General features: G+C 51.2%; 1 protein-coding gene across 4 annotated transcripts in view; it reads right to left on the bottom strand.

Annotated features, from left to right (window-relative positions):
- Window positions 1-539: 539 nt before the first annotated feature.
- The window catches only part of RILPL1 (Rab interacting lysosomal protein like 1), a 41,908-nt gene continuing 23,910 nt past the window's right edge, over window positions 540-18,537 (bottom strand). Inside the window, exons 5-9 of one of the 4 annotated variants that reach the window (XM_044389818.3) lie at window positions 11,485-11,657; window positions 9,649-9,741; window positions 4,063-4,150; window positions 3,765-3,788; window positions 1,339-1,422 (exon numbers count right to left, since the gene is read on the bottom strand). In XM_044389818.3, the coding sequence (XP_044245753.1) occupies window positions 3,786-3,788; window positions 4,063-4,150; window positions 9,649-9,741; window positions 11,485-11,657 (357 nt within the window). In that variant the 3' untranslated portion in view covers window positions 1,339-1,422; window positions 3,765-3,785. Of the gene's footprint in view, window positions 1,423-3,764; window positions 3,789-4,062; window positions 4,151-9,648; window positions 9,742-11,484; window positions 11,658-18,537 lie in introns of all 4 variants that reach the window. The other 3 variants (XM_044389816.3, XM_044389817.3, XM_026514731.4) reach the window with 3 other exon arrangements.

The raw sequence follows: 18,537 nt of genomic DNA on the forward strand, positions 1-18,537 counted from the left end.
TATACTCTGAGAATCAACTGATCATTCTTGTGGGCAGTCAGGTTTGAGAACCACTGTGCAGAAGCAGCATTATCCTGTCTGATCATTATTGTCAGCAGTCTGCAAACGGAGCCCCCGTCGACTCTGTAAACCAGTCTGATGGTTTCTTAGCAATGTGTAGATGGTGGACCCGTCAGATGTACTTGAGCGTTCTGTTAGCAAATGCTACCTCTCTCAATCTGTCAGCACCCAGTCTGTGCCCTGAGTCCTCTGTGGGTAGAGAGAAAGACAGTGCTATTTGGGCAAAACCCCAGCTCACCAGATGCAGGCTTCTGGCTCTCTGTCTGCCACCACAGTCCCATGAGTCAGCCCGACATGTGGTCCCCAAGCAATCTCTTCACCCACCGCCCTCGCACTGGCGAACCTACCCCCCCCCCCCAATCCTGGATCCCCTAGGCTCCCCCACCCCATTCCAAATCCGCTCGGTACACCTGTCTTCTTTATAGGGGACTAAGTGTTTGATATATGGAAGGCTAAAAGGAAGAAAGAAGGGAAAAAAATACAAATGAGAAAGGTTGTAATGTCTCATCCTTAGCAACTTTGTTTGGTTAGTACTGCATAACTCACAGCTGATTCCAAGGCACTCGCTACATGCTCTAGGCAATACCAGTAACAAGGTGCAAAAGAGAACCACTGGCTCTTGCAAAGTTGTCTCCAGTTTCTGGGCGGGAGGACTGTCGTCCATATTTTCTGTTGCTTCGCATCTAAGTGGGGCCGGTTTGTCTGGTGACTTCGAGGCCCTGCTCATCTAACGGATGCATCCTATATATTACCACCATGACAATTTCATGAATAATCTAATGAAAATCTACCGCTTCGCTGCCTCCCATTTAAGTATGACAAATGTGTTAATAAAACCTCTACACATAGAATTTCATACAAAGCAAGTCAAACAGCAATTATAGTGGCATGTGATGTATTTGGCTTAAAGAAGCTTGTGTTACTGAAGTTAATGCAAAAGTCTGGCCTCTGCTCATGGTATTATTAAATATATATCCTAAGGGATCAGTCATCTATTATAAACGGTGATAGCCCTGGGTATAAATAAACATGTCTTTAGAGTTTGGCATCAGTTTTTCAGTGTGCTTCCTCAAAGCACACAGTCTGTTTGAGGGATCAGTTCTGAAGGTGCATCTGAACCCAGAGGTGTGCAAGGTCGTGACACCTGGGGCTGCCAGGTTCCGCTGCAGGTGCTGGCGGGGGACAGTTCCGGTCCGAGGGCAGAGGGGGGGCTGTGGTCACAGGTGCTGCAGGGCTTCCTGTCCTTCCTCCGTGTAACCGTCGTCACGGTGGGAGTTGGCCCACTGGCCAAAGGACTCCTGGATGTGCACGTTCCTCTGCGTGTTGGCCAGACGCTTCTTGTCTCGGGAGAAGAAGCTAAACCTTTTTGGAAGAGAAAGAAAGAAATGAGAGCCGGGCCCTTTGCTGTGCACTGTAGAGTTTTTGCCATGCCAGGACATACAGCAGCAAATGTGGAAGGAAGCAAATCAATTCAAGGTGTGAAAGAAAAAGTGGGGGCGCGGGTCAGAGTTATTTGAGAAAGCAGCAGGGGGATTCTGCACATCATTGTCACCGAACCTGGGAGGCGACACAGTGTGAACGGGGCATGCACATAGGTGATGTGTGATGCATCTCCTCTCTTAAGCACTGCTGACAGTCTCTTCCCCTTACCAGTGGAAATAAAAAACGACTAGAAACCTTCCAGAAACCTTCCTTACCCTAATGATGCAGAGAAGATAATAACAAAGCCACATCGAGTTTAAGATGATTCTGACATAAAGAGACGCATGTTTTTAATTTGTTACGTAACGTGAATCAGAAAGTACAGACGCAGCACATCAAAGCCCAGATTTCGTGGATATTACTGCTAGAGAGGAGTTGAAAGTAGGTATTTCAGACAAATGAGACGATTGAAAAATAAGTAATAGTACACATGGTTCTGTCATTGGATAAACACTGTGAATGTTGTATGCGAATGAGATTGGGGAAGACAATTTACAGTGTCAAAAATTGATCTAAGGGCGAAAGCCTTTACAAGTTAGCACTCTAACCTGCTACATGGTAGGAGCTAATGTAGACCAAGAGGGCTTTTTAAAACAGCTGTGATTCCTGGGGCACTGGGTGGCTCAGGTCATGATCTTAGTATCATGAGACCAAACCCTGTGTCAGACTCCACTAGGCAAACAGCCTGCTTAAGATTCTGTCTCTCCCTTTCCCTCTGACTGGCCCCCACTCCTGCCCCACATGCTCTCTCTCGAAAACAAAACAAAACACCCCGAAACCAAAAGCAGCTGTGACAACTGATCATTGATCAAAGTAAATCATCCGATGCCTCAAAGATGAAGGCAGAAATCACAGGCAAAAAGGTTATAAACTGGCCCGTTAAAAAAAAAATTTTTTTTTTAAATTTTACTTTAAGTAGGCTCCACACCCAATGTGAGGCTTGAACTCATGACCCTGAGATTAAGAGTCACATGCTCAGGGCGCCTGGGTAGCTCAGTCAGTTAAGCGTCCGATTCTTGATTCGGCTCAGGTCATGATCTCAGGGTTTTGAGAGATTCTCTCTCCCTCTCCCTCTGTCCCCCAATCCCTTGCACACGCGCTCTCTCTCGCTCTTAAAAAAAAGAATCACATGCTCCATGGACTAAGCCAGCCAGGCACCCCTAAACTGGCCCATTTATTTTTTTAGAGAGAGAGGCAGAGGGAGATAAGAGAATCTTAAGCAGGCCCCACACTGGCCTGGAACCCGACGTGGGGCTCAGTCCCACAACCCTGAGAACAAAGCTGAGCTGAAATCAAGAGTTGGACATTTAACTGACTGAGCCACCCAGGCGCCCCAAAACTGGCCCATTTAAAACAAGGTCTGCTTTGGCTCCACCTCCACAAAGACCAGGACCCTGGCCCGTAAACCTGAGGTGGCCCACCTTGAATTTGTCCCAAAAACCTTTCCTAAACTGCCCTCTGTCCTTTGAAACTCCTACTTCCTAATGAGATTTATTCTATTCTCACCAAATTCCGCTACTTCTGAATTTTGGTTTCTGAACTTGGTAAGAGAGAAAACAGCTATGTTTCCCCGGGGGCAGGAAGGAATAGGAATGCACTACTGAGGGACTAAAGCTTCAGATCAACTATTTTTAGTTCTGTCTGTTCCCCTATTAGCCTTTTTTTTTTTTTAAGTGCCATGGCCTGTGGAGTTCAGCTTTAATCACAACTGGGTGAAAATGATTTTACTATTCTGTGGTTACTGGACCCTACGATCACCTCCTACCAGGAATAAAGTGGACTTTCATCGAAAGCTGGGGCAAGCCGAGTGTATCTGGAGAAATTCTCCATACCGGCTGAAGTTTCTTTTCTCTACAACAGATATGTGTACTGACGAATGAAAGCGCAATGTTCATACTGTGTTATTTGTGAGCTCTTTCCATGGTGTAATCGGGGCAATGAGCTGGCCAAAAATACAGCAGCAACACATCACTGTCACATCTCACCTCTACCTGACTCAAGCGGGGAAAGCCATGTGCCACTCCCTGTCCAGGGGGACACAGAGAGAAACAAAGCATTGGTCCCCTTCTCTGCTCTTCCTTTTTAAAAGATGACCAAATGGCTTTCTGACAATGGCTTGGCAAAACAAAGCGGTTTAGAAAGCCAGGGCGTGAAGGTCGAAAACACAGCGTTAGTGTCACTCGGGGGGTGGGGGGGGGTCACCGTGGGCGTTGATTACTGACCCGTCACTTAAAGGACCTTCTTTACTGGATCATGGACAAGGTGGTATTTAGAATGGAAACAGAAAAAGACAAAAAGAATTATCGGTGACACAGCCGAGAATTCCACGGCCTCACTCGTGCAGGTCGAGACTCACGAGGGCATGTTTGAAATCACACTCGGCACCCACTTCAAATGGAAACACGCAGGTGATGGCCATGCAGCTAAAGTGGCCGAGGAAGGCGGGCCAGCCTCAGCAGAGCCGCAGCACACATTCCAAAGGCACAGCTCAAAACGAACCCACCAAAACCCAGTGCCTACAAGGGAAACAAGTCTTCGGACGGGCTGCAGCGTGGGGTCATCTATTATCAGGCCAGCTGCTACCATGGGCATTATGGCTGTAAAGATCCTGGTTAGAGAAGTACAGATAGACACAGAGAAGATAAAAACAGGGAGGCATGAAAATAAACACACGGCACACAGAGACCAGCTGAAGGGTTTGCTTATGGTAGACGTCATGGGTGGAACTGTGTATCCCCCCGCCCCAAAACTCATGGCGAAGTCCTAACCCCCAGTAGCTCAGAAAGTAACTATTTGGAGATAGGATCCTTGTAGAGGTAACACGTTAAGATAAAGTTATACTGAAGAAGAGCAGATCTTTTTAAAAGGGGGCAATCTGGACACAGGCACGCCCACAGGAGGACTGCTACGTGGTGAAGGCAAAGGCCAGGATCCAGGCCGGCAAAGGCCAGAGACCTCCGGCAAGCCACTGAAGCTAGGAGAGGCACAAAATGTTCTCTCAGCCCTCACGAGGAACCGCACCCCTTCCAACACCTGGATCCTGGGCTCCTCGCCTCCGGAGGCGCGAGACAAACGTTTCGGCTGCAGAAGGCTCCCAGTTCGTGGGACTTGACTGCGGCAGCCCCAGCAAACTCATGCAGCACGGAGGGAAGATAGGGCGGCCCTTGGGGCTGAAAAGCAGGCCTGGGGCTGGGAAGGAGGGAATCAGAGCTGCTGTGGGTTAGTGGCGACACCATCGGGTGTTTTCCAGCACAACTCCCCTGACTGCCATGCACTGCAGGCTCCGCGCCCCCAAGAAGGCAGCCAGGGGGCATCCAGGAGAGAAGATGAGGTGGCCTGGGGGCGCCGGGCAGGAGATCTGAGGCAGAGAACCTGCATTAGCCACCCCCTGCATAAGTCAGAGCTGACAGTGACTATGCCTCGGTCCCTTGTCTTGGCAAGGAAAATGAAGAGACTCCACTCAAGCCACCAGAGCTGATTTTGAACAACTTTGATTTTTTTTTTTTTTTTTAGATTCTGGCTGGGAAAAGATAGGAATGACTACCTCAGATGAGGTTGGGGATTATCTGTGTTTGGATTTACTTCTGATATACTTCACGGAGCAGCTGGGAGTTGGCATCCTGGCAGAGCCCACATGGGTATCTTCTCATGGTGACAAGAAAAGGGGATACCTTTTATCAAATGCCCACTCCCCCAAGGCCAGGCTGTCAGGGGCTCTAAGCCACACAGTTCTACACCGAGCTCTGCCAGGACACCTCTCAGCCTAGCAGGAACCCCCAAAGACACGATCATCATGCAAGATGGCCCCAGACCCAGGGTGACACGTTTGCCTGTCTTCATTGGGGTCCCATCAGGGGTCAGATGGGTGCCCAGGGGCCTTGGCGCACCTGGAGGGTTCTGGCCAAGTAACTGTATGTGTCACTGGATGCACGGCCCTCTTCCTTCCCTATTCCAGGTACCCCCCGGCAGGAACCGCTTCCTCCAGAGGGACAGCCCCTTCCTCGAAAAAAAGGCTGGCTTGTTTTGGTCAAACGTTTATGTCCTGGATATGGTGTAGCTGGTTTTACTTACTCCCTCCCCACTGATGATTTCTAGAAGACTCGATCCAAATGAAGTTGCGACAGTGGCATTTCAGGCAGTGCAACGGGCGGCTGTGAAGAAGCTATTTCTGGGCTAACGCGAGGAGGGCGGTGGGTAGGAGGACAGGGACAGAATGCACTGTTGCCACGACTGTTTGATGCTTTGGGGGCTGCCTACTCTGAAGGCCAACCTTGCTGGCGTGTGTGACCAGCTGTTTCTGCTCCATAGCTTCTGTGGCCGTCCCCGTGTCCCCGCTGCCTGCTTCTTGGCTCAGCCCCTCCGCCAAGCTCCACAGAAGGCCGCTGTGTGTAAGTCTGCGGGGCTGTGACCAAGAGATGCAGACCACACAAAGGGGGCGCTGGTGCCTGGTGGCCACTGGGGACAACGCTGGAGTCACTCTGTGCTCCCTCGTGACCTTCCCAGGCGGTGCCAACCTGGACTCTCCGGCCAGCAGCTGCTTGGTCACAAGCTATTCTTGGACCATCTTCTGGGTACAGTTTTGACCGGCAGCAGGAGTCTCTGGTTCCTTTCACCAGTTCAGCCCAGAAATGTAGACGCTGACGTCCCTGGCTCGTGGTGCACTCGAGAGATAAGGGAACTGGGCAGTCCGCCCGCAGCTGGTGACTTGGCATGAGTTGAGGAAATGGGGGGGGGGGCGGGAGGCAGAAGGCATGGGTTGAAATCCCAACTTTGACCTTTCTCAATGGTCTGATCCAAAGGAAGTCAATGGGCTGCTCCTGGCCCGTGACACATCTGAGAAATGGGGCTAATCGTCCTAGCTCTGAGTCTCTGACAGGGTGGAAGATACCTTAGTTCAGGTGGCGTGAGCCGATAAAGGCCCTTCAAACCTCCATGGTAGCTACTGCTCACTTGGCAGATGGAGGAACCTGGTCAAGGACATGAAGCTGAGCCGGAAAGCAGTCGTGACCTATACTAGAGAGGCCGTGTGACTAATATTCCACAAAAGCAAGGGTGAAGGGACAAGTGGACCCCAAGAGGTGCCAGATCTGTGAGGAATGGAAAGGGAGGTAGGCATGGAATGGTCTTGAGAACCGCCATTCCCTGCCCCAGGTGCCGGGGAAGATTCGTCCCTGCCCCTGGCTCTGGGCTCCTGGGCCGCACTGATGCAGCTCCCAGTCAGCAGCCGAGGTGGACAAAGGCACCCAGTGTCCTGCCTGGGCTGGTCAAAAGCCTTTTGTGCCAGCCTGATCTTCCAGTCATCCCCTAGAAGGCCAGAGTGGCCACGGGACTGGCCACCTGCACCCTCTGGACGGGGCATTCTGATCTCTCTTCCTCTCTGTCTCTCTCTTGCTGGCTCCCCAATTCCAGCTGCTTCTCCTGCCAGGCTCCGAGCCCCAGGTCTTGCTGAGCAGACAGAGGCCACACTAAAGGGGAGAAGGGCCCAGGATCATTTGTGGAACAATCTGGAAAACAGGATTCAACACCACAGCCTCTTCAGGTGTAGGTAGAAGAACCAGTGGGAAGAAGAAGATTGTTGGCTAATTCTGATAACTTTCCTCTGGATTTTACCCAGTTTGGGATTTGCAAAAGCCGACTCTTAATTGCCTTTCTGTGAGGAAAGGCGGCCGTAGCAGAAAACTAACTACAGAATCAGGACAGCCCGGCTTTGGAAAGCAGGACTTAGAAATGCATACGTCTTAGAATTACTGTGCTTGAGGAGTCGTGCATGCAGCACACATGAAGATGCTAAAAAGGCCTGATTTTTAAAGAGCTGCCAATGAACCGCTCAAGGATGCACAGGGATGGTCTCTTGGTCCCGCCCTGCCTCAGCCCATGGGCGGACTATGAGGGCTCATGAACTTTTTCTCCGCTCCCCCAGCTTTTCACCCAAAGTGACAGCTATCGGAACACAAAATCGATCGTGCTGGTCCTTACCTATGCATGGGGCTGCCAGGTGGCTCAGAGTTTAAGCAAAGTCAATCCCATTTCTTAGCACTGGATGAGAAACCCTACCCAAAGGTGAGAGTTTCCCTGGGTACTAAGTATATCAGAGATTGAGACCGAAGGGCTCCCTCACCCCCATGATGAGGACGCAGTGGACGCCCACTCCTTGTCTGCCTAGCGGCCCATTCTTCCCCTAATTTCAGTCCATCTGAACCAGACCGAGTCAGAGCCATCCCAGCCCCAGTCACGAGGAGGAGACCCAGACCTGGCCGACGGATGCACTGCCCTGTGGCTGGCGTAGAGGCCATGTGACCCAGTCTGAGCCAATGAGACTTGATTCTATGACTCCTGTGGAAAATTTTCTTCCCACTGGAGTTTCAGACCAAAGAAAGTAGAAGCCTGAGCTGATGTCTGTCATGCTGCCACCCTGAAGGACAGCATGTCCGAGAATACAGCCCACATAAAGGAAAACCAAGCCAGAGGTGGAGGGAACGAGGTAGAGCCCTGATGACAAGGCCTGGATCCAGCTGAGCCTGAAGCCAACCTGACCTGGGAATTTTGGGTTCCTCAGAGTTCACGGTTTTTCTTAAGTTACTTTGAGTTGAGTTTCAATTGCCGATGTTAGATTATTAACTAATATGTGGCCAAATGGTGTTGGGATTCAGAGGAGACTTTCTGGTTCCAAGCATGGAACCGACCCCTAACCAGAACTGGGGACTCCACGCAGAGATCGAGGGCCAAGCAAATAAGCAATGTGAAGCTGGCAAGAGAGGCTGGGGAAGGAGCCACGCGTTCCCGTGCACACTCTAGAGGGCAGCCACCCCCTCCCAACAGGAGAGGCTCGGCAGTTGTGAGGGCACATTCCGCACTGCCCTTCCCGTCCACCACCGCTGAGCACCAAGTCACTTCACAGGGTCAGAGCTACCCAAGAACTTCCCAATGGAACTGGTTTTTAAAGGCTGAGGCACCCAAGTAACACCCCAATTGCTCTCCCCACATGCTCCCGGTGGCTTTCCAACCCACGCCACCTGCTTTCACAAAGCTTCTGCCAGAGTTTGGAAGAAAGAGAGGAGGCCTCTTCTGTAATAAGCCGTGGGTACAGCTGGAAGGCCAAGAGCCAGGAAGACCCTCTTCGGGGAGATAACAAGTCTACAAGACAACAGTGTCAGTGTGCACACTTGCCAGATAGTCTGAAATGTGGGCTCTTGGGGCCAGGCTGCCTGGTTTGAACCTTGGCTCTGCCTCTTAAGAGCTGAATGTCCTTAGGCAGCTGCCTCAGTTTCCTTAACTATGAAACGGGAATGACAGTGCCTCTACCTCACAGGGGTATCGTAGGGACTCGATGAGCTCATCTATCTGCAGGAATGGTACTGGCACATAGTAGCCTCTTAGCAGATAGTAGCCAACCAGACCACAGGTTTTCACCCTTATCCGAAGGGCTGCAAGGGTCAATGAACCTGAAACTGTATGCACAACTGTATGTGTGGTTTTTCACCTCCCCCAGGGAGAGAGTCTACAAACTCTCCAAATCTCAAAGGGGTCTTTTGATATAAAGAACCACTCAAGTAGTTTAAAGTCCAGTTGAAGGCAAGGCTGAGTTCTTTCTTTCTTGTGTGTTCCCCACAGCAAACAGGGCCTGACTCTGCATGTATTCTGTAGCAATAAATACTTACTGGAGAGATGGGGGAGGGTGGGGGAGTCATCACAGAAATGCACAGATGGGGTGGACCAAGGGCCATTCTGGACCTTTGCAAGCTGGGGTGGCAGGCCCTTCGGATGCATGAATCTCCCCCACCAGCCTTATTTGCTGCCCGGAGACTGCCCCACCTGACACACTCAAGCCCTGAGCCTCAGCCACAGGCCCCACCCCCTTTCCACCCTCTCAGCCTTACCCAAACCTCTCTGGCCCGGGGACCCCCAGGAGGAACTCAGCATTCAGGTGCAGAGATGAACTGAAAGTCGAGGGCCAGGCCCTATGTGCTCCGGGGTTAAGCCTGTCTCAGCAGGAGGTGGTTAGTGACAAGCCTGGCCCTGGAGCAGGTGCCCAGAAGTGAGAGGCTGTGTGAACCACCAGGTCAGCTGTGCGCGAGCAGCCGCACACTCTAGAAGCACATCACTTACAGTCGCTTGATTCCAGACTCCGGCTGGGGGGACATTCTCGGGTGGACGACCGGGGGAGGTTGGGGTATTCGATTTTCCTCTTCTATTTCTTCACTAGAAGGAGTTGAGAGGAGTGAGATAAGAGAGTCAAAAATTCTGTGAGAGCTGGAATATTCCAGAAGGGTATTGTCTGATGGTCTGGGAGGGCTTATACTGGGAATAGGGGGACCCAGGAAGATGGCAAAAGTGTCCTGTACCCCAATAGTCTCTTTGCCTGGGGGGCTGGCCTCTTAGCAACGGGCATGGCCAGCTAAGAGAAGGGGTCAGCCCTGGAAGCAGTGGACATAGGTGCCTGTGGTCTCTTTGGCCCAGTTGGTCAAATGTGAAGAATTTCAGGAAAGGAACCCACATCTCAAAAAGGCAATTTTCAGTTCCTTTGAAGAATCTAGCCACATAGAACTACTTCCTGTCTCCTGTCCTTGCCAAATCCTGTCTCCCTACCTTTGTGGTTTCTTCCATCTGGAATATGGCACCCACCCCTCAACATCTCCCATACCTGAACAGTACCCTATCTTTTAGGGAAAGCCCAGTTCAAATGCCACCCCCTCCATGAAGCCTTCCTGATTTCTACCCCATCCCTGAGAAGTGATCTCTCCCTTTGAACAGCCAGTGCACACAGTACCAGTTAAACTTTCTTACGTGCCAGGCATACAGTGGGTTTTCAATAAAAATACGTGGCGCTCTATTTTCTGTGTATCTCTTATTTTCCCTACTAGATCAGGAACCACATCTGGTGCAAGTGTCCTTCCTTCTGGCTTTCTATTCGAGAAGTATTTGTTGTGCATCTACTCTGTGCTAAGCTCCATTCTAAGACTTGGGAACTTAGCCATGAACAAGACAAATTTGTTTTCTGGTCTCATGTTGTTGTAGTCTGTTATGGAAACAGACAATAAAACAAGCACATTAAGGAATAGGATCAAAGATGGTGAAGGGCCATGAAAAAAGTAAAACTGAGTAAAGTGACAGTGACTTCAACAGGGCACTCCTTTGGATGCGTGGTACGAGGGAAAGACAGCCTCTCTGAGGAGGTGACCAATGACCTGAATTCTGAATGACCAGGAGTCACCAATGGGAAGGGCCAAGGGGAATGTTTTCCCAGCTGCAAGACCAGCATATGCAAAGGTCCTGAGGTAGAAACAAGTGTAGAATGTTTTCAGAAACCAAAAGAGGGGTAGTGTCTATGAAGCTGAACAAGTATGTGGTGAGTGCACCTGAGGAGCTGTATTTTAAATTTTATTTTAACTCGTTGAAATGTAAACAGGCACACGGCTAGTGGCTACCATATCTGACAGTGCAGCTTAATAAATGCAAGTTCACTGGCTGTGGGATGAATGAACAAATACTTAGGCTGTATGGCTCTACCATCTCTAATCTGCAATTCAAAAACCCAAAAAGCTCTAAAAATGAAAATTCATGTTTTGGTCATTCATTTGGTGGCAGAACTTGAAATGAGCTCTCATGAGCCTGATTATCATGGTTATTTATCCCAGTTAGTGTGAACAGTCACATCTTTTGCTGTGAAAATATTAACGTGATTGATTTGGGGAGCTTCCCCAGATCCTGGTGGTGTATGTTATGTACATACAGTCTGTGGACTGTTCCTTTCTCACGGCTGGAAAGTTCTGAATTATAAAATGCACCTGGGCCTAAGAGTTTCAGAAAGGGATTGTGAGCGTGTGTGTAAGTCCTTCAGGCCAGACAGGGTCCCCAGAATGGAGACAGGTGCAATCCTTGTTTTCCCAAGACCTCCTACAACCCCAGAAAGCAGCCAGCCTGGGAGCTCCTGGGGACGCTCACCTCTTGTAGTACGCCAGCTCCTCCTGCAACAGAAACACTTTGGACTTGAGTTCGTTCCTCTCGTGTAGTACGTCCCGCAGCTCCTGCAGCGTGAACCGGGGGCGGTTGGGGTCCTTGAGATCCATGGCCACCTTCTCCGCCTCCGAGACGCACTCCTCCCCGCCCGGCTCCGTCTGGAGGAGGCAGAGATGCTGCTAATGAATTCCTGGCGGCCACCAGCAGCACCCACTCCACATCCTGCCGGAGCCCAAATTTCCCACCCTCCTGGGGCCTTTGCTGCTTGCCGGGGGCGCTATTTTAAGAACTCGCGGGCGGCCTGTGCTCACGTTCTGTGCAGTCAGCGTCCCTCTGGAGATGAAAGCCAGCGGCCACCTGTTCATTGTTCACCTTCTTGATAGCTAGACCTGCTGTCCCTGGTGCCTCCCCACCTGACTCGGGGTCTTATTACAAATAACATTAAAAGGAGTCCAAGGAGAAGAAACAGCACGGCTCCAATGCTGCCACCCTCGTCAATCTGCTTTCCTTTCCCCACATTCTCTGCTTGTACTCTTACGAAGACCAGTGCTAATTTGGCCAAAGTTGTTAGAATCAGAGCTTACTCACAATTTTCTCTTCCTTTCTCATCTGACATTAAGTCACATATGTTTTCCCACATGTTACTGGCCTTCCGGTCAAGGCCTCTCCTTCCCTGTGGCTCAGGGCATCTGTGCCCTGGAGGTCAGTGGAAGCCGGGGGGGGAGGGCAGGCAGGTGGTCAGGGCATTTCTCTTCCACGCAGGTCACTCACGTGGATCCTGCCATGTGAAGTCCCCTGTCCAGGCCAGACCCAAACTCCGTCCTCCCTCTCTTTCTCACAGCAAGGAGGGTTTTTGTTTTTTAAAAACAAGACTGTAGTAAAGTACACTTAACAGAAAATTGACCATTTTTAAATATACAATTCAGTGGCGTTTAGTACATTCACGGCGTTGTGCAGTCACCACCTCTGTCTCATTCCAGAACATTTTCATTCCCCCAGAGGAAACTCCATACACATTAACAGTCATTCCCCAGCCCCGGTGACCACCATCTGCATTCTGTCTCTATGGATTTGCCTTTTCTGGACAGTCTGAATAAATGGAATCCTACAGTATGCTTCCTTTTGGGCCTGGCTTCTTTCAGTTAACGTTTTCAAGGTTCATCTGTGCTGTAGCGAGTCAGGGCTCTGTTCCTTTTTATGGCTGAATACTACTCCCATGTATGGATATGCCATGTTTTGTTTATCCTTTATCCACTGATGGGCATTTGGGCAGTTTCCACCTTTCGGCTAGTGTGAATAGTGCCGCCACGAACTCCTGTGTACGAGGATTTGTCTGAACACCTGTTCCCAGTTCTTCCGGGTGGGTCCCTATGGGTGGAGCTGCTGGGTCACATGGTGACTCTATGTGTGACTCTTTGAGGAACCGCCAAACTCTTTTCCGCAGCGGCTGCCCCACTTTTCATTCTGCCAGCTGCGTAGGAGGGTTCCACCTTCTCCACATCCTCGCCAACACTTGTGGTTTTTTTCCCGTTTTTTGAAAGCAAGGAAGTTTTCACAAGCTGCCCGCAAGTCAGCTGGCCAGATCTGCAGGTGGCCCATACTCTCCTGGCATTCCTGACACCCTTGAACCGCCAGTATCCCATCATCCACTGGAAGAAGTGGACACAAGGTCAGGACAACAATGGGGAAGCTCTGGACCAGGGGAATATGGGATTGAAATAGAGACTCCCCCCCGCCCCAGACCCCCACAGCCGCACAGGGAGAAAGGCACACTGACCCAGATGATGACTCGAGGCCAGGATGTTGAAGGACCCAGGAAGGCAGAGCCAAGATGCTTGTGTCCTGGGAGAGTCAGGACGGGCTGTTCTGGGAAAGGACACTTGAAAGGAGACACCTCCCACCAGGGCAGATCAGGTGACAGAAGAGTCACCCAGCAGGCACGGGCGGGGGGGGGGGGGGGGGGGAGGAGGGGTCCGACCAGGAACCGGCATGGAGTAGCAGGCAGCAGGTGAGGCGCGTGGCTGCAGCAGAAAACGTACACCTGACAGATGCGCAGTGGAGTGGGGCCTCTTCCCACCCAGGAAGTAGAGGAGGAAATGCTGCTGGACGTTTTAACGTCCCGAGAAGCTACTCTAGGCACCTGCTGATGCCAAACCTTCAGGGGGGCTGTGTCGTCAGGGTTCGTCTTCAGCGTCCACCTCCTACAGAGCCACATAGCGGACAGAGTCCTCTACCCAAGACTGTGCATATCAAGTGGCTGGTATACAGCAAGCACTCACTAACGCTGGTTCCCTTCTCTTCCCCCACCCAGTTTAACCACAGAGCATCCCTGAATGTCTATAATAAATATTCAATAAGTAAATGGCTGTCTCAATAAATATTGGATGTCTCAATAAACATTCAACATTCATTGAGCATCGACTGTGTGCTGGCACTGAGCTGATGAGATGAATCAGGTGGGAGTGGAGGGAACAGACACACAGAGGGAAACTTACAGGGTCATATGGTAAGAGGAACAACGACATCAGACTCTAACTGGGAAGGACCGTGGAAGATGTTACTGTATATGTGGTCTCTGTGCATGGGGTCTTGATGAATGTGTAGGAGTTCATCAGGAAGTCTGGGCCCACCCCAGCCCCTCCCCCCCATTTTGTTTGGCTTTCACTGTATTCTAGAACTCTTTGGAATTAGTTCCCAACAGTTTTATATTGGGAGATCTTACACTAAAGTTTGGGTCCTGGGCTTCCTTTCGGAAAGAATATTGGAAGATTGGGTCATATTGGGTCCACATGGTAACACTGGGCTGGTCCTACGAAGCAGCTATTGCCTTTTACATGTTCTTTCCATGCCTGCTCAGCCCCTATCCCTTTTTCCTTCCATGCCTGGACCCCATAGGCACTGGCGGCCCAGGCCATGGACCCACATCTCAGGCTCACCCCCTCCGGACACAGCAGGTTCCCACTCACCCCCATGGGCTGTGAGCACCCAAGACACCAAAGGCCTTCCTCAGACCTGGGTTCTTTTTCTCTGGAGGAGGTACGGCTCTTTAATCAGGGTAGCAACCTGATGCCTTAGAGCTTGGGGGATTCCCAGACAGGTTTGCAAAAAAAGTCCTGACTTCTGGGACCATTGCCTGGAAATGCAGAAGAGGGAAAGCTTGGGGCTCCAGCTTTTCTTGGAAGCCAGCAGGCACTAATGCAGGGAGAGAGACTGAAAAGGCTCTTTCCGACATGGAAATCAGGCCCATCGGCAGTGGGTTTTCTAGGCTTACTCCATGAGGGACCACAGAGGTGGCTGGGGTTATCAAGGACTGTCCGCTAGTCCCAGGAGGCACTTTGGGCACAGAGGGAGATGCCCTGAGGCCCCAGGTGCTCTCCAGGGAGGCCCCAGAGGCCCGCTGAGAAGCAGAGGGACCAGAGTGGCCTATGGGAGGCAACATCATCCACCTGAGGCCTGGCCGCCTGGGCCCACTCTCTCCAGCCTGGGCACATCAAGGCCACAGAGCTCCCGCAGCCCCTTGAACACACTTCTGAATAGCCTCTGGCCCAGCAAAGGGGAGTGACTGTGCCCTGGTCACCCCCAGTAACTCCTAAGCACACATTCAGCCAGAGAACCTGGCTTCACACGCCAGCCATCAGGCCCCGTCTGCTTTCCCTGCACACTTAAACAACAAACACACACTTATTAAGATATCAGAATTTGTAAGGCAGAGACGTCAAGTAAGTAACTATTAACGTCAGTTTTCTTACTGATTTTATATGAAGCCCTTTAGACTGGGAGCCCATCAAATCATTTTCTTAGGGGTCTCTGTGTCTACCTGTGAAAGGCAGGAAGCCTCCAGTGAAAACATGAGCTGGATGAGTGAGAAAACACGCTGAGTGAAGAAGCCGGTCAGGACCACATGTCCCACAACCCCGTTTCCCTGAAATGTCTGTAACAGGCAAATCCGTAGAGACAGCAAATAGATTCGTGGTGGCGGGGGCTGCGGGAGGCAGAGATGGGTAGTGGCTACTTGTGGGTACGGCGTTTCTTTTTGGGGTGATGGAAATGTTCTAGATAGTGGTGTTGGTTGTACGATGGAGTGAATATACTAAAACCGTCACACTGTATACTTTAAATAGTTGAATTATGTCTCAATAACTATGTTATAAAAATACATCAGGAGCTTTGTCTATTGGTGATCACAGTGAAATGACAGTGACATAGCTCAGAAAGGATTGCATGAATCAAGGGGCAGAACTGGAGTAATCAAGGCATTGATGAGAACGGACTCCTCCCCAGTTCTGGATCCCTCCATAGCTCCCATCTCCTCTTACCAATCTTGTGCCAGGACTAGCCCACCACCCGAGCCGCACCTGCTCATTCTCCAGTCTATCTGGAGTGGCCTACCCCACATTCCACCCCAGACATCCTACCCATTCCATAAGACTCGTCTCAATGACTTGAAGACCTGCACTGCTCTCGCTTCCCACTGTGCCCTCCTCCGATCCCATGGCCCTCTGTCCCAGCCACACTATTTGATCTACTGAACCAAGTCAAGCTCATCCCCCTCACTTATCAGGTAGGAAACTGAGCACCGAAGTGATGCATGAGCCCCAGATCACACAGCAGCAGGTAGAAAGCCACCACACCCTGCAGCTTCCCTGTTTGAGTGACAAGCATCCTGAACTCCACCCAGCTCCAATGGAGGCAGTCAAACCCAGCAAAGGCGCCCTGAGTTTGGGAACAGACTCTGCAAAGCAGCTCAGTGGGTTAGTTATAACTGCTACCTGACTTTACTCCTCCATTTATGTCCCCCCCCCCCCCCAGTGCCAGCAAGAGAAACTGAAACAGACAGGCATGAGGGCCAAGGAGGTGTGACATGTCCCTGTCCTCGTTGCTAAATAGATCTGGAGCAGGGCTGGGGTGGCATCCTCAGGACCTGGGTTTGGACCAAGCCCCGCCTGCCCAGGAGGAGACAGGCCTGAGCTCTCGTGGGGCACAGGAGGCTGGAAGGGTACACCAGGGGAGGAGGGGGGTAACTGCTCCAAGCTTCAGCTAGTGGCTGTTTTTGGCATCTTCCTCATCCTCTTCATCCCACTGCCATGGATTTGGTCCAGCCCTCACCCTTCTTGCCTGGATTACTGCAAAGGGCCCCCGACAGCCATGTTCTGCCATCAGCTCCCTCCTTGTTCAAACCGTCCTCCATAAACTCGGAGCTCATCCCATTACTCCCCTGCTGAACCCTGTGGAGGGATCCACATTTCCCACTGCTCAGAACTCTGTGTTTGGCATTCCGGACACCGTAGACGACAGCTGCTGTCTCTGCCTGCCCTGTATCTGTTTCCGTATTTCCCAGGGCTGAGTCCTGGCAGTTCTCCTCTGGAGAAACTCCCCTAGCCCCACTTCCAGCACATGTGGCATGGACGGTCACCACGAGAGGTAGCCATGTGACTCAGGAATTGACACCATGCAAATTCTAGACCTCAGGCCACAATGAGTGGTTTGGTGATAGGCCGAGGAGAGGGTTGCCTGAGACTTGCTGGGAATTTGGGGAAAAGGCAACTTCTTTTCACAGGGTTTGCCAAGCTGATAGAGTACCAGGGGCCACTATATGGCAAGAGCCTGCCTGAGAAAACACCACAGAGGAAAGCAAAGCTGAGACATCTGGTAGCATCATTTGGGCACCTGGAACCACCTATACCTGAAGCCATCCTTAACTCAAAGCTTTTAGCTATACAACCAAAAATTCCTCCTCTTTTAAATCCTTAAACCATTTTAATTTAGGCTTCTGTCACTTTGGGCCAAAAACAAGCCCTAACCTCTCCCTTTGAAGACTTCTTTCCCTTACCTCCCTAACTGTATCCCAGGTTCTTGTCCTTCAGAGAACCTAGAAGTATCTAGCCTGAAAGATACCTAATGACTGTGCTGGCAGTTGGGCCAACCTGATGGTGAGCTCATCCGTCTTACCTCCCCAACCTGTAATCCAGGAAACTAGCACAGTGCCTGCAAACCAAAATGGTCAATAAATATTTGCTGGAAGAAAGAGTAAGCTCCGAGCTTTTCCCTAAGAGTCCACTACGCTTTTCTGAAGCAGCATATCCATCGTCTTCACTTACCTATCAAAATCTTAGCATTGTAAACACCGACATCCAGCCGGAGGGACAGCTCTTCCATGAATGTGCACGCCACCCCCATCAGGATTAACTGTCCTATCTCTGTGTTGCTGGCACCCCCCCGGGGGGGCACATCTATGGGGGAGACACGTCTGGCACCCCGTGTTGCAGCCCTGGGCCCATCTGGATTTTCACTGCAGCTGTGGTGCAGTCCCACCCATGCGGACGGGGCCCCGCCTCAAGCACACACTGTGTGCCTTCCCACTCCTGTCCTGAGATCGGCTCTGTAAGTTCTGCCCAGGAATGTCAGGGAGATAACACCCCCGGGGGCCACCCTTAGCTAACTGGGAGCAGATGCATGGAATGTTCCAAGCCTTTCTCCTCCAGAAAGACGATTCTGGGACATGGTCTGTGTGCTTCTCAGAGGTCCCAGCAGGACTGAGCTCCCACTGCAGCCTCAGTAACACACACTCAAATTCACTTTTCCTTCTTCCCTGTCTCACGCCTCTGATCTTTGGGATCACCTCCCACATAAACCTCCTGCCCATTTTCCTTTTCTTAAGCTCTGCTTTGAGGGAACCCAGACGAAGACAATCTCTTACCACTAAGACGATCCCCTCCCACCTGAAGTGTGACGCCACTTGGAGGCGTCCAAGTCTGTCCCCCGCACTGGGTTGTAAGCTCTTTGAAACTCCATAGTACTCAGCACAGTACTCTCAGGTAGAAGACCAAACTCCACTCTGTGGCCTACGTGGCCCGCAGGACTGGCCCCTACCTATCTCTCTGACCTCACTCAGACCTTCCTCCCCCTCACACTGCATACCAGCCACCCTTGCCTTCTTATTCTTCCTTGATTGCATTGCAGTTCCTCCTGCCACAGGGCCTTTGCATGTGCGACTCCCCTGCCTGGAACTCACTCTCTGTTCACTTGTTTACTCTCATT

This window comes from Ursus arctos, unplaced genomic scaffold (genome assembly GCF_023065955.2).
Source record: "Ursus arctos isolate Adak ecotype North America unplaced genomic scaffold, UrsArc2.0 scaffold_34, whole genome shotgun sequence".
Classification (NCBI taxonomy): domain Eukaryota; kingdom Metazoa; phylum Chordata; class Mammalia; order Carnivora; family Ursidae; genus Ursus; species Ursus arctos.